The 15,349-nt window shown below is 45.5% G+C and overlaps 2 protein-coding genes across 5 annotated transcripts in view; one reads left to right on the top strand and one right to left on the bottom strand.

Annotated features, from left to right (window-relative positions):
- The window catches only part of LOC117582194 (dynein heavy chain 7, axonemal), a 24,536-nt gene extending 13,015 nt beyond the window's left edge, over window positions 1-11,521 (top strand). Inside the window, exons 18-26 of one of the 3 annotated variants that reach the window (XM_034269798.1) lie at window positions 2,861-3,148; window positions 3,211-3,626; window positions 3,692-3,870; window positions 4,844-6,220; window positions 6,336-6,344; window positions 6,420-6,437; window positions 6,507-6,879; window positions 10,514-10,665; window positions 10,807-11,521. In XM_034269798.1, coding sequence (XP_034125689.1) covers window positions 2,861-3,148; window positions 3,211-3,626; window positions 3,692-3,870; window positions 4,844-6,220; window positions 6,336-6,344; window positions 6,420-6,437; window positions 6,507-6,879; window positions 10,514-10,665; window positions 10,807-11,313 — 3,319 coding nt within the window. In that variant the 3' untranslated portion in view covers window positions 11,314-11,521. The other 2 variants (XM_034269799.1, XM_034269800.1) reach the window with 2 other exon arrangements.
- Window positions 6,885-15,349, bottom strand: LOC117582196. Of its 2 annotated transcripts, XM_034269802.1 has the most exons (4): window positions 14,972-15,349; window positions 14,667-14,904; window positions 13,238-14,615; window positions 6,885-8,288 (listed from the first exon to the last, which is right to left on the bottom strand). In XM_034269802.1, the coding sequence occupies exons 1-4, from the start codon at window positions 15,252-15,254 to the stop codon at window positions 6,954-6,956; spliced, it is 3,234 nt and encodes a 1,077-aa protein (XP_034125693.1). In that variant the 5' UTR covers window positions 15,255-15,349; the 3' UTR covers window positions 6,885-6,953. The 2 variants fall into 2 exon arrangements, with proteins under 2 accessions (XP_034125693.1, XP_034125692.1); XM_034269801.1 differs by lacking the exons at window positions 13,238-14,615; window positions 14,667-14,904; window positions 14,972-15,349 and adding exons at window positions 9,748-9,985; window positions 10,047-10,425 and having other exon boundaries at window positions 6,885-9,690.

Raw genomic sequence — 15,349 nt, 5'->3', positions numbered from 1 at the left:
TAGCCGTGGCAGTGGCACTAGAACTGGAAAGGGAACGCGGACTCAAATGGGAACAGAGTAGAGCTGGGGGTAGGTAGGTGTTGTGAGGGAGGGTGCACCCGCATGTGGCCAGAACGAGTCGTTGCCAGGACACGCCATCCAGCAGCCAGTAGCTCGCCCGGTGGTTGCTGCTCAAGGTACGTACAAAGGGCACACGATGCTACAAGGGGGATGGATGGAGGCAGAATTTTCATGTTTGATGCGTGTATTACGCATCTGGTGGGTTTCTCTGAGGTCAGGGAGCGAGGCCAAACACCACTCCACAGTCGCCCGTCTTTCGTTTTTCGTCTGCCCTCTCCCGTCCTGTCGCTGGTCGATTTAATAAAGGAAATTCCTGACTGCTGCTTCGGCAGCCGCTTTTCACGAAAGTGTTCAAAGTAATTTGGAGCATGCCCAAAAATACCTGAGGGCCCCAGAAGTGAGTGAGTAAACGCGACCGCCCGGGCATGCGGGTTGCCTCAGCTTCTGCTTCTGCTTCAGCTTCTGGACTACTCTCCCTCTATAAGCAATTGATGAATGTGCGCCCAGAGCGGATTAGGTTTAATTTTTCCATCGACCGAGGGGCGGCAGCAGCAGCAGCAAGCAGCACACGATTGTACATCCTTTGGGACTAACATTGTAGTTTCTCGGGGGCTTTTTGTCTTTAGAAGAATTTGTATTTGTATTGGCCAAATATGCTGAGAGCGCCCAGAAGGGTGTCTGGGATATTCGATAGAACTCACTCCTTGTGTTGTCTTTACTATTAACATTCATTTGCTTAATATTCCGGGTGACACGTAGCACATATGGCGACCTCTGGCCCACTCTTTTTCCTCTGACTCAGCCTATACTCCAGCTCTACCTCTACCTCACTTTAGCATCATAAAATGCCATGTTCGTAGATTGGGTATCAGGTGTAGAGGAGCAGGTTTGCAAGGCATGCCTTTGATTAAATAATGTTAATTTGAAAAAGGGAAAAACAATTTGTAGACCTTCGCTTTGGGTCGCTCTTCGCAATGTTTTGAAGACCTTTCTAGACCTTACAGAATTTGTAATGAGTTTCAATCGAGGACAGAGAGAGCAGTAATGGGAAATGGCTTGAAAAGTGCTGTAAATGGAACAAATTAAAGCATAGCTTTAAAAGATGAAAGTTGGATGGCTTCATTTAGTTAATTATCCACAAAATGGAAAGCTTCAAGCCATAACAATTCTATTTATATATTTTATTGTATTTCTACCAAATCGCCTTACTAAACTTACTATAAGTCTACTATTTCCATGAATAGAAACTAGATAAGCTTTTTCTGCAAAAATATTGATTCTCTTTTTGGGTGTTTTGTGTTTGCAACAGTGAAATTCCCAAACGCCATTCAACGGATTCTGAACAGATTCACAATTGCATATTTGACTACTGTTTCGCAACTATTTTTCGGTGCAAATTTCCTTTTTATTCTGTGACAAACAGTTAAAACTGGTATCTTTTTGACTGCTCCCACGGGTGGTGTGCTCTGAACTTTAGCAATTTTTCATATGGCAACAGCCTGTTCAATGCCTCGTCCCTCCGCCATGTATGAGATTCTATTGTATAGGAGTTTTGAGCTGGAATTCGTTGTATAAAATTTGTTGCTTTCTTTCTTTTTTATCGTGGGTCCCCGTACGGGAAAAAGGCAGCGGCCTAGGACACCTACCGGCAGTGGCAACGGCAACGGCAACGTCATCGGACCGGGACCGGGACATTGCTCTTTGGTTTTTCCATCAAATATTTTTCATTCATCAAGTTTTCAATTTACAAAAATGTTCATTCATTCGCACGAGCAATTTGCATTCGGTGTGAATTTGTCATGTGTTGGCCGCTGCCGTCGCCATTGCCATCGCCATCAACGTTTGCCACTGCTGCAAGTTATTGTTGTTTTTCTTGCTCGATCTCACTCTTTTCATGCCATTGCCACAGCCACAGAGCCAGAGCCAGTGCCCCCATCGCTGTTGCCACTGCGGCTCTGAGTTATCGCAATAGCTTCGCCCCTCTGTTACTCTCTATATGTTGTGTTCGAAACACCCACAAACAGCCGCAATCGCCGTGTGCACACACATCCATAAATATATGTATATGAACATATTATTCAGAGGCTCCCGAAACCCCCTATTGGGGGGGGGGGGGGCTAAGTATCTACCAATCCTTATATTAAAATTACAAATATTTTAGCTGAGTTTATTGAGTTCATATTTTGATACGCTTTAAAGCAAGCAATCGGATGATAGAATTTTGTATTTTGTGTATTTCTTGAGCTCGTATTTTGAGACATTTTAAATAGAGGGAAGCTTCATGAATAGAAAGTTAAAGTTGACAGTAGTCGTTTTAGTATTTTATTTTTTAGTAATTAGTAAGAAAATGAAATAACTTTCGAAACCCCTTTGGAAGACAATAACCTTCTACGCTCTCTCTGTAATGTACTTCTGTCTGTGGCTTAACGTTTGCGTTTGCATGATGTATTGGCATATTTGAAGCCGAGTTTGCTCTCATTGCAAAACCCACAAAACCCACACCACAGAAGAAGGGGGTCTACATATGTATGTATTTATGTACATGCATGCACCTACCCACATAATGCGAGCAAAAAAATGTCTATAGAATTATTTACGCTTATGAATTATTGACGTAAATATTGAATGTGTATTTATGCGGATCTCTTTTTAATGTTCCAACTTCCAACAAAATGATGGGCTCGTTGTTGGAGTCCAGGCTGTGTGCCTGTTGACAAATTGCCTGCATTTGTAATATCATTTAAAGTGCGTGTTTAGATACACGATTACGTATATTCATTTATTTGTGTGCCTCTTGCAGGAATGCACGCCGCTGGCCACTGATGATTGATCCCCAGGGACAGGCCAACAAATGGATCAAGAACTATGAGAAGAACAATAAACTCTGTGTGATACGTCTCAATCAGCCGGACTACACTCGCGTCATGGAGAATGCCATACAGTTTGGTTTGCCCGTGCTGCTGGAGAATATTGGCGAGGAGTTGGATCCCATTTTGGAGTCGGTGTTGCTGAAGCAGCTCTTCAAGCAGGGCGGTACACTCTGCATCAAGTTGGGCGACTCTGTGATTGAGTATAATCATAATTTTAGGTAGGGAAATATTTCAATTTGCTTCTCCTAACATGCAAGTTTGAAACGATTTTTGATTCCAGATTCTATATGACAACGAAGCTGCGAAATCCACATTATCTACCCGAGGTGGCTGTCAAGGTAACCCTCCTTAATTTTATGATTACCACACAGGGCTTACAGGATCAATTGCTGGGCATTACGGTGGCTCGGGAACGTCCCGATTTGGAGGCGGAGAAGAATAATCTAATTGTTCAGGGAGCTGAGAACAAGCGCATGTTAAAGGAGACTGAAGACCAGATACTGGAAGTGCTTTCATCCGCTGAAAATATCTTGGAAGATGAGACGGCCGTGCAGATATTGAGTTCGGCCAAGGCCTTGGCTAATGACATTAATGAGAAGCAAATTATTACGGAGGCCACCGAAAAGCAAATTGATATTGCTCGATTGAGTTATGTACCAATAGCCGAGCACTCTACAATTTTATTCTTCACAATAGGTAAACCATCTACGGACATATCTGTAAGCACTCTGCATATATTATATTTTATTTTTGCATTTCAGTGGAACTGGCCAACATTGATCCCATGTATCAGTACAGTTTGGTTTGGTTTGTCAACCTGTACATGTCCTCCATCGATAACACCGAGAAGGTGGACGATATCGTGGCCCGCCTGCAGGACTTGCGGAATCATTTCACCTACAGCCTGTATGTCAACATCTGTCGGAGTCTGTTCGAGCGTGTGAGTGCCCATGGCTAATGCCAATTATTGTCAAACCTTCGTCCATCCGTTGACCGGTGCCCGACCCGTCCGTACCGTACCCTTTAGCCATCGTTAGCCCCGTAATTGCGCATAATCGAATAATGTGACATTTGAGGCGTATGCCGTTGCGTATCATTTGCTTTGTGGCTGAGCTTCGTGCTATACTTGACTTGACTTGACTTGGTTTTAAATAATATTTAAGTTCTTTTAGTACCCAAGTACATTCTACTCGAATGCCACTTCAACTGACAATGAAGGGCAGCAGTGGCTGCCACTGCACTTGCAGTGGATGTTAACGTGGGATTGAGGGACACATTCTCTACAGTAAAGTGTTGCCATCTCCCATTTTTGTTCCATCAATCAATTACCTATAACATATTTTTGATGATATTACATTTCCCTTTGAATATATCCACACTTTTTTGAAACTAATTTGTGATTCAAAACTCCTAAAACCACCTTCACATCGCCCACAGTGCAGGTTTCGAGCTACTCGAATAATATTATTACATTGCTGCCTGCAATCAAAGGATGTACCCTGGCAAAAGAAACTAAAAGAAGGGGGAAAAAATGAAATAATAATCCAAACAAGTTCTACCTAGCTTTATGCTGTTTTCAGTCAATTATGTCATGCCCTGTACTTTCCCTGTAGCTTGCTTCCTGTAGCGCCACAGCCATGAGTTAACCTTTGATCCCCGGCCTTTTAATTTTCTCTTGCAAAAAGAAAGAAATGAAGGGAATTGCTATCAGAGAAGCGGCATCGCCGCTTGGTTTGCTTCGGAAAATGCTTTGATTTGCGAGGGCAACCTTTTGGGGTTTTCTGTAACCCATTTAATGCGAAAACAAGCCCAAAATGATGACCCTGAACGAACCCAATCACACATACCATCCGTAGCCCTTTTTCGTATTTTTTGTTTGCCGTTTCTAATGAAATGTTTTGGCCTTTCCACAGGATAAGCTGTTGTTCTCGCTTATATTGAACATCAACCTGATGAAGCACGATAACTTGATTGACAACGCCGAATGGATGTTCCTGCTGACTGGAGGCATTGGTCTGGAGAATCCGCACAAGAATCCCACCCACTGGCTGGGCGTACAGAACTGGGATGAGGTCTGCCGGCTGACCAATTTGCCCAACTTTAAGGGCTTACGCGAGGATTTTGTTGCGAATACGAACAGTTGGAAATTGTATTTTGATTCGAAAGTGCCGCAGGACAATAAGGACATACCCGCTGCCTGGAGCAAGCGCATCTCCGTCTTTCAGAAGCTGTTGCTGCTGCGGGTCTTTCGACCGGATAAACTGGTGCCAGCCGTGCTTAACTTTGTGTCTGGAGAGCTGGGTCCCAAGTTTGTCGACCCGCCGCAATTCGATTTGATGGCCTCCTTCGGTGACTCGCACTGCTGTGTGCCGCTGATATTCATTCTGACGCCTGGCTCCGATCCCACGGCCACGCTGTTGAAGTTTGCAGAGGACCAGGGCTTCGGCACTAACCGTCTGTTCTCTCTGTCGCTGGGCCAGGGTCAGGGTCCCATTGCCATGAAGATGATCGATGAGGGTGTCAAAATGGGCAATTGGGTGGTGCTGCAGAACTGCCATTTGGCAGCCAGCTTTATGCCCATGCTGGAAAAGATCTGCGAGAACTTACTGCCAGACTCGACGCATCCGGACTTCCGTCTGTGGCTTACCTCATATCCGGCCGATCATTTCCCGGTGGTGGTGCTGCAGAATGGCATCAAAATGACCAACGAACCACCCAAGGGTCTGCGCTCAAACATACTCCGTTCTATGTTCAGCGATCCGATCAGTGATCCGGAGTGGTACGAGTCCTGCACCCAGCCGCGCATCTTCAAGCAGCTGATCTACTCGCTCTGCTTCTTCCATGCTGTGATCCAGGAACGCCGCACCTTCGGCCCCATCGGCTGGAACATACCCTACGAGTTCAACGAGACCGATCTGCGCATATCCCTGATGCAGCTGCGCATGTTCCTCAACCAGTACGAGTCAGTGAACTACGATGCTCTGCGCTATCTCACGGGCGAGTGCAACTACGGAGGTCGTGTCACCGACGACTGGGATCGCCGTACCCTCAAGACCATACTAGATCTGTACTACTGTCCCGCGGTGATCGATCTGGAAAAGCCATACTTCCTCGACGAGTCGGAGCTGTACTATGTTCCCGTGTACAAGGAAGTCGAGTTGTACATGAACTACACCCGAGAGCTGCCTCAGATCTCGTCACCGGCCATCTTTGGCTTCCATGCCAATGCAGACATTATGAGGGATCAAAAAGAGACGGACATGTTGCTCTCGCACACGTTGCTGACACAGGTAAGTCCATTCTTGTTCATGCTTTTAGAGAGTTGTATAGTTTTAGACCACAAATTAAGGCTTGGAAAATACCCTTAAACTGCATCTTTATACACATTCTTGCTTGCCATAAAAGGATCGCTGGGTAAGGTTTTCCAGAGTAATTCTCTTTGTATAAAATGTAATAAATTTAACGCTTTAATTGCCACATTCAAAACAGGATCTCTATGAGAGACGTGTAAGTGCCAGCTAATGCTTGTTAGAAGCTTTCTGCTTTATAGATTTGTTTACTTGTGCCGCATTTTAGAAACTGGAGAAAACACAAAAGGTCTATGTAGAAGTGCTTAGTAGACGCTTTCCCGAGAACCTGTCCCTACCCACTTATCCCACAAGTCCCCCCTTCCTTGCCCTGTACCCATTGCCCCTGAAGGACACGAGCGCCTCCCACGATGACAGCGACGACTCCAAAGCGCTCACACCCGAGGAGGTAGTGACCAATGTGGCCACCGATATTCTAGACAAATTACCCAAGCTCTTCGATCGGGATGCGGCGCTGCTCAAGTATCCTACCATATACCATCAGAGCATGAACACGGTGCTGGTGCAGGAAATGGTGCGCTTCAATGTCCTGCTGAACACCATCCGCACGAGTTTGATTACACTGAAAAAGGGCATCAAGGGTGAGTTTATGTTTATGTAATTCTTATATTTATTTTAAATATTTTCAACACGCGAATCAGTTAACTTTCGCACCTTATTTACGATGTGATTGCTGTGATCGTTGCGATCCTGTTTGAGAGACGACTTTTCCCACTTCCTTTGAGGTTGTTGGTTTTTCATGCAGTATTTGATCTGAAGTTTGGTGTTCTAAGGGTTCGATCAGGTTGTATTCTCTTGCCACATGGCTTGCCGTCGAGTTGAAACTTGTTTTGAAGACAGAACCACCGGCCCTGAGGTCCGCCTCATTTTCTTCCGGATCAAGAAGTTGTATCGGTGATTGGTCGATCATCTCGGTAACAACTTCTTGGGTAATAATCTTCACCTGAGACTTCTTTCGTTTTGTCAAGCCATCAGGTTCTGTCAGTTCTTCCTTGGGCAATGATAATTCTTCTTCTCCTTCCTCCGAGTAGATTCGATACGAGGAATTATCCGTTTCGTTGTCATTTTCAAACTCGTCATCAGCTTCAGACATATAATAGGCCCCAAGTTTGTCCTCAAACTCCATGTCAATGCCTCCTTCAGATTCTTGTTCTTCTTCAGCCTCATTCTCAGCCTCTTCTTCAAACTCAACCTCTGCCTCAACTTCGACGCCTTTCTGGACATCAGGCTCCCAATCAACGTCACCTGATATATTGACAGCGTTTTGGAAAACCTGCGTTTCGATGTGTACATCCCGATCTTCAGTTAGGTGGTCATCCCCTTGGTATATGTCAAGGGTGTCCAGCTCCCTGGTGATCTTGTCCTCCGTCATTCTCTTGAACAAGTTCAGCAGCTGAATGCGGAGTAGTTCTGTGTCTGGCTGTGACGACTGCTCTCTGATTGCCTTGTAGTCTATTTTCTCCAACCCACGTATGTCGTCCGTCAAGCGAATTGTACGGTTAGATATCGTCCCACGTAAATCGATCAATTGAGAGGGTAAAACGGGTAGTGGATTCTCGAGCTTGTTCATGATTTCAGCAAACATATCATCAAACAGATCGTTTTGGTTCTCGTGCACAATGCGATCGGTTTCATCTTTCCAGCGTTGTCCGGGTACTGCCTGACGAATGAGTTTTCGTATTATGGCCTCAGCCTCGTGGTATGAAGTTTTTTGCGGTGTTTCGCTCTCGCTGTCAGTGGAGAACAAATAGAGATCGTTGTCGATGAGGCGATCAATGAAGTCGCTGGTCAGAGTGCCGGCTATGTCAAATGGTTCCAGCTCTTCCCACACTCTGCCAAATATCGCTTCCTCCACAATATAACTAACGATGAGCGAATTCTCATGACGATCGAGTGCAGCATTCATGTCTGGGGAGACCATGCCTCGAAGCATCAGTCGCAGTGGAGCATAGGTGAGTGGCGTCTGGATGAGCTTGAAGCTCTCCAGCCAACGCTCGATATCGGCATCAATCACTTTAGCAAGATCGGTCACTGTTTCTGCAGCATCGTGTTTAGCTATGTGTTTAATATCTGTTGTAAGAATAGCATTTAGATACTTATCGCTGACTTGATTGTTGGCCACATTGCACTTCTGGAACAACTCTTCGTAGAGCTTTCGCATTTCGTTCTCCTTCTGTCGTAAGCCTGCCTCGCCTGCCTCTCGTCTCCAGCGCTCTTTCTGCATTAACATGGATAGCACGTGGAGCTTGCGGAGCTCCTTCAGTCGTCCCGCCTCTTCGGATAGGAATTGCATGACCCAACCAATGTGGGTGCCTTCGTACGTGTGCAGTAGATTCTCTAGTTCCTGGCTGCTTCTCTCATCTCGCACTCGCTTGCTGAACACTGAGCCCTCTGTTTGTGGAGGGGTACCTTTGAAAGTAGGTGCTTTGTATGTCGTTGAGATATCTGCGGTCTCTTCCTTGGCTATTCGCATTACGCCGTATGCGGCATTGGGATCTTGAAATTCAAACTCTTGTCCTATAATGGATTCTGTCTCAGAAGCTGGTATCGGCCGCTTCTTGAGACATTTCGGTTGTGCCTTGTGCCTATTCGCCAGCGTTCTCAAGCCTTTCAGCGAGTCGTAGAGCTTTTGCAAGTTTTTATCAGAGCAGAAGTTCTGCTCGTGCTCCTTGATACTCTCCTTTGGCTTGGACCATTCCTTGAGCTTTCTGAACGGACACTGTAGTTTCTGTATGCTCACTCGCTTCTCCAGGTCATCCATCCTGATGTCAAAGGCTTTGCGGTTAGTGCCTGGGAAGTTTCTACGTGCCGGATCCACACCGTGTCTCATAAGTGGTCCATAGAACTCGGAGCATGGTGATCCCAGCGCATACATAGGACTCTGTTTCTTCCACTTTCGGACCGTGGGGTTAAGCTGGCTCTCAATGCGGCGCTTTCCACGCTGATACTCTATCTCGTTCTTGCGTAGACCCTCTTGTCGCCGTTTTTCAATTCTTTCGCAAGCCATTTCAATGCGTGTCTTGGATGCTGTATGCATTTCCTTTTCGCGCTTGTCAAACATCTTTATGACGATCTCGAGTCTCATCATCTGGCATTCTTGTATGTATTCCTCCCGTTCCATGAAACTTTCCCACTCGAATGCCTCCAGTATGGATTTGTATTTGGTTTGCATTGTCAACTCCCGTGCAGCTCGCAATTGTTTCATTAAGTTCATTTTCACTGCCTTATTAAATTCCCAACGTTTACGGGCCCGCTCTAGGGTCTCAACCTCATGGAGTCCCGGTGGCTTGTCTCCAGGCAGCAAAGATGGTAGAGTGAAAAGCTCTAGATGCTCATTCATTTCTTTGCTCATGACCTCTGGCAAATAGGCCACCGTTTGTGCAGAGGATTCCCTGTGAAGCAGGCACAAAGGAATAACATAGAAATATATAAAGTTCCTATCGTCTTACCTATAGAGCGTTTGGGTACCCTGCTCCTTGAATGGTCGCTTGTCCACATATTTTGGAAAGAAATCGCATTTGTTGTTATAATTCTTTATTGAAGTCACCGAGGAATGCATAGTGACCTCATGGCTTGTGATATTCGTATCCCGTTCTGTTAGAAAATCGATTCCTGGTGCCTTGAACTGGCATTCGCTGTCTGTACGCGGCAATCTTCCCACCGATCGCTCGGAAGGGGTATTGGCACCTAAAGTGAAATAAATATTGATAAAGTTGATTGATCATTCCTGATCTCCTGTAGCACTTACCGGCCTGTAGTCGATGATCCGACGTGGACTTTGTGATCAAACAAGATGTGAGCCCCTGCAGACAGGCATCTTTGGGTATCTGTGGTGACTCTCCCTGGGACCTTTGCTTGCTAAATGTCACCCGTTTGGTCTGAGCTGGCGAATGTTTCTTTTGGTGTCCAGTTGAATATGTGTAATCATCCACATTTGAGTTGTTGTTTCGTTTCTCTTTTTCCTCGAGAAGGGCCAATCGGTTTTGGGCCTTTCTCAGTTTCTTTTCGTGTGCTGGCATTTTGTGTGAGCTTCCAGCTAAATCTATCTTTGTTTTTGTTGCAAATTTTTTATAGTGTATAATGTATTGTTTATGTGTTTGTGGATTCACGTGTTGTTTTATACTAATTTAGTTTTAATTTTTTAACTTGGCATTTTGTTTTTCGCACAGCCTCCTACATTTATTAACTTTACTGATGCTTTTGGTTTCCATACAGGTTTGGTGGTGATGTCTGCCGCTGTGGAGGCTGTCTATAAGTCTGTCCTGATTGCGAAGATACCAGCAATGTGGGCTGGTAAATCGTATCCCAGCCTGAAACCACTCGGCAGCTATGTAACCGACTTTCTGCACCGCCTGGAATTCCTGCAGGTAAGCTAAGGAAGAATTTTGCATGTTAGCAACGGAGCGGCTGCTAGGGTGCCGACTTTTGTTTGCTGGGCCAATCGATAAGAGGTGCCCTGGTACGGTTCGCTGTAATAAACGCATGTGTTCCCTTCATATTCATTTCAGCACTGGTACGACCATGGAGCCCCCTCCACATTCTGGCTGTCGGGATTCTTTTTCACCCAGGCCTTCCTCACTGGCGCCCAGCAGAACTATGCACGAAAGTATGTTATTTCCATAGATCTGCTTGCCTTCGACTATGAGGTCCTCTCGCTGGAGGAGAACGAAATCCAGGGCATCACTGCACCCGCCGATGGAGTCTATGTGTATGGGATTTACCTAGAGGGTGCCCGTTGGGATCGCACGGCCAAATATTTAGCCGAGTCGCGTCCAAGGGAACTTTTCGATCCCATGCCCTTGATATGGTTGAAGCCACTCAAGCGGACCGATCTGCCCGAGCGTCACAACTATCTGTGTCCGCTCTACAAGACGGCCGAACGACGGGGTGTCCTGTCCACCACAGGACACAGTACCAACTTTGTGGTGGCCATGTTGTTGCTCTGCAATCCAAATACTCCAACGTCCCACTGGATTAACCGTGGCACAGCGCTGCTCTGTCAGCTGAGTTTCTAATATTACAGATCCATTTTATTAAATTATATTTTCTATATTCCCCTCTTAGAATCTTAGAGTGCTTTCGGATGATTCAATAAAAGTAAAAGTCAAGTGTTAAGTTATAACTTTAAAGCGTAATTTCGTGTGCGACGGGTCTTAAGTTATTGTCGGGTTTCCCAGCCCGATAATTAGTCCAGCGTTCGCATTTACTACAGCAATATCAATACAAATATTGCTCTGCTCTGTCTCGCTAACGCTCTCACTTTGCATTTGCTTTGCTTTGCTGCAGCAGACAACAAAAACACCCGAGAGCCATAGTAAATCTAAAAATTGCCTTATCTCTGCTCTCATCTCGCACGCAGTTTTGAGCTCCTGAAAAAACTACAGCAGAGCAGAGCAAATGCTTTTACAGTTTTCGGCTATGGCTCTGATACGGATCCGTACAAGGTGAGAGCGAGAGCGAAATAAAAACACTAAGCAGTGGTCGTCGCCAGCGGCCTTTCTTTCGTCTTCCTATTCAGCCTTCTTCGTTCCTGTTCTTATCTCGCGCTTACTTTCGCCTAGGCTTAGAAGCAGCCCCACGCCGCTGCTATCACACTCTATCTCACTCTCGTCTAAAATGTTCTGCATAGGGCATCCCATCATACCGGTTGTTAAATTATTTTATAATATGTTTTACACTTTTTGACACTTGTTTTATGTATAACATATTTTTTGTACTGCTCTAAGTTTGCATTACAACTACATTAGATGTATGTAAGTAATATATGCAACTGTCAAAAAATTTAAATTTAAACAATCATCTGAACTTAAATACTTGAGAATTCGCTCTGTAAGTCTTGGCTTCTATCGACCCGGATTGTTCCTCAAGAAAATGTTCTTCCAGACCTTCCTCATCTTCCACATCTTCCACAGCTTCCACATCTTCCTCATTTTCGTTGCTTTCCCTAGAGGTTAGATGCAGGCCGAGAACATCTGGTGTGGAATTAGCTTTCGATTCAGTGCTAGCTTCCTCTTCACCATCGGCACATTCTTCCTCCTCGAAGACGGTCTCATGGAGACTACCAGGAGCTACAAACTCATTGACAGATGGTACATACAACACTTTCACATTTTGTTCATGTTTGAGCGTCTTAAAGTCCTTTTCCTCTTTTAGATTTATCACTCCAGTGATGCTGAACACATCCTCTGGGTGTTTTTTTTGCGTGTCTTCCATTGCGTCCACCCGTTTAAACACCTCTGATTTTATAAAGATATCTAATTCTTCATTTTCATCTTCGTGGTACTTATCGAAGGTCTTCAATCCAGCTGTAACATTGTCCTTTTTTAACTTTTTTTGTAGAGAAAGTGTTTGCATTCGCTCAAATTCTGAGTTTGGCAATGAGCTTAGGATCATTTGGAGGCTTGCATTATCTAAGGTTCGAAAATTGTCAGTCTTTGAAATGCGCCGTTGAGATTGAAATGCACGCACAGCGATTAGGTCGGAGGATTTCAATGGTGCGGGATCATCGATCTTGTTCATGATTTCAGCAAACACATCATCAAACAGATTGTTTTGGTTCTCGTGCACAATGCGATCGGTTTCATCTTTCCAGCGTTGTCCGGGTACTGCCTGACGGATGAGTTTTCGTATTATGGCCTCAGCCTCGTACCAGGATGATCTCTGAGGTGTCTCGCTCTCGCTGTCAGTGGAGCACAAATAGAGATCGTTGTCGATGAGCCGATCAATGAAGTCGCTGGTCAGAGTGCCGGCTATGTCAAATGGTTCCAGCTCTTCCCACACTCTGCCAAATATCACTTCCTCGATAATATAATTTGCGATTAGCGACTTCTCATGACGATCGAGTGCAGCATTCATGTCTGGGGAGACCATGTCTTGAAGCATCAATCGCAGAGGAGCATAGGTGAGTGGCGTCTGAATGAGCTTGAAGCTCTCCAGCCATCTCTGAATATCTGAATCGATTTGTCTAGCCTGACCGGTCACCGTTATGGCCGCCTCACTCTCTGCTATGTGGCTCATATCTGTTGATAAAAGAACGCTGAGATATTTTTTGCCAACCTGATTATGGGCCCCAGTAGATTTTTGGAACAACTCTTCGTAGAGGCTTCTCAGTTCGTTTTCTTTTTGTCGTAATCCTGCTTCATTCGCTTCGCGTCGCCATCGCTCTTTCTGGGCCAAAATGGTAAAGAAGTGGAGCTTTCGATGTTCCTTCAGCCGGGCCATTTCTTCAGAAAGGAACTGCATGACCCACCCAATATGGGTGCCTTCGTGCGTGTTCAGTAAATTCTCAAAAGCTTCTTGTCGCCTCTGAGCCTCTAAATACTTTGCATGTGTTGTGGGCCTTCTTGTTGGAGGACGAGGAGCCTGCTTCTGAGGGTCTGCCGGTTCCGGCTGTTCTACCTGTCTTGGCGCTGCCTGATAGAAATGAATGTGATCTGGCTGCTGATCGTATTCATCATGTCCCGAGGTAAATTTCTTTCTTTTCCGAAGACACTTCGGCTCTGCCTTTTCCTTAGCCGTTTGCGTTCTCAAGCCCTTCAAAGACTCGTAAAGCTTTTGCAAATTTTTATCAGAGCAGAAGTTCTGCTCGTATTCCTGAACATACTCTTTAGGTTTGGACCATTCCTTGAGCTTTCTGAAAGGACATGTCAAGTTGCCGACGTTCACGCGCTTCTCCAGGTCATCCATCCTAATGTCAAAGGCTTTGCGGTTAGTGCCTGGAAAGTTTCTACGTGCCGGATCAACACCGTGCCTGATGAGTGGGCCATAGAACTCGGAGCATGGTGACCCCAAGGCATACATAGGACTCTGCTTTTTCCACCTCCGGGACGTCTTTGCGAGCTGTATGTCGTTACGGCGTTTGCCACGCTGATACTCTATCTCGTTCTTGTGCAAACCCCTTTGACGACGTTTCTCGATGCGTTCGCAAGCCATTTCCATGCGCGTCTTGGATGCTGAATGCATCTCCTTCTCGCGCTTGTCAAACATCTTTATGACGATCTCGAGTCGCATGCTCTGACACTCTTGTATTGATTCCTCTCGCTCGATCCAACTCTCCCATTCAAAAGCTTCCAGTATGGATTTATACTTCGTTTGCATTGCCAACTCGCGGGCCTCATGCAATTGTTTCAAAAAGTTCACTTTCACTGCCTTTTTGAAGTTCCAACGTTTGCGGGAACGCTCTAGGATCTCGACCTCGTGGAGTCCTGGTGGCTTGTCTCCAGGCAGTAGAGATGGTAGGGTGAAAAGCTCTAGATTCTCATTAATTTCTTTGTCCACGATCTCTGGCAAATATGCCACCGTTTGTGCAGATGATTCCCTGTGAAGCAGACATATAGTCCAGAAATATTTAAAGATCCTTCCACCTTACCTATAGAGCGTTTGGGTACCCTGCTCCTTGAATGGTCGCTTGTCCACATATTCTGGGAAGAAATCGCATTTGTTGGAATAATTCTTTATCGAAGTCACCGAGGAACGCATCTTGACCTCGTGGGTTGTGATATTAGTATCCCGTTCTGTTAGAAAGTCGATTCCTGGTGCCTTGAACTGGCATTCGCTGTCTGTACGCGGCAATCTTCCCACAGAGCGTTCGGCTGGGTTGTTGGCACCTACATATTAAAGGATGTGATGAATGAATGAATGAAAGAATAAAATGTTGATCTGTAGTTTTCCCACCAGCAGGTAATCTTTGTTCCATTGGGGTCCTCGTGATCAGACATGATGTGAGGCTCTGTCCAGCTTGCATGAACTCGTTTTTGGCCTTCAATGGTTGTCCATTTGCACCATTGCTTCGTTGTTTGCCGTATGGGACACGTTTGGTGTGACTTGCCATTGGCTCCTTCTTACGAATTGGAAAATGTTGTGCAGTTGCGGAACGGGTTGGTCCGTTCTGGCGATTATCATGGAGCACCCGATGCCCCAGAAGCTCCCTCGAGGGTCGCTTCTCGTATGCTGGCATTTCTGTTTAGTTCCCTAATTACTGGGTTACCTGTTGTCTGTTGTAGCGTGAAATATTTGGTAAATGTTTAGAAGTTATGTATTTGTTGTATTTAT

Source organism: Drosophila guanche, unplaced genomic scaffold, assembly GCF_900245975.1.
Source record: "Drosophila guanche unplaced genomic scaffold, DGUA_6, whole genome shotgun sequence".
Taxonomy (NCBI): Eukaryota; Metazoa; Arthropoda; class Insecta; order Diptera; family Drosophilidae; genus Drosophila; species Drosophila guanche.
Note: the sequence above shows the minus strand (reverse complement) of the source record. Positions and strands in the feature narration are given on the sequence as shown.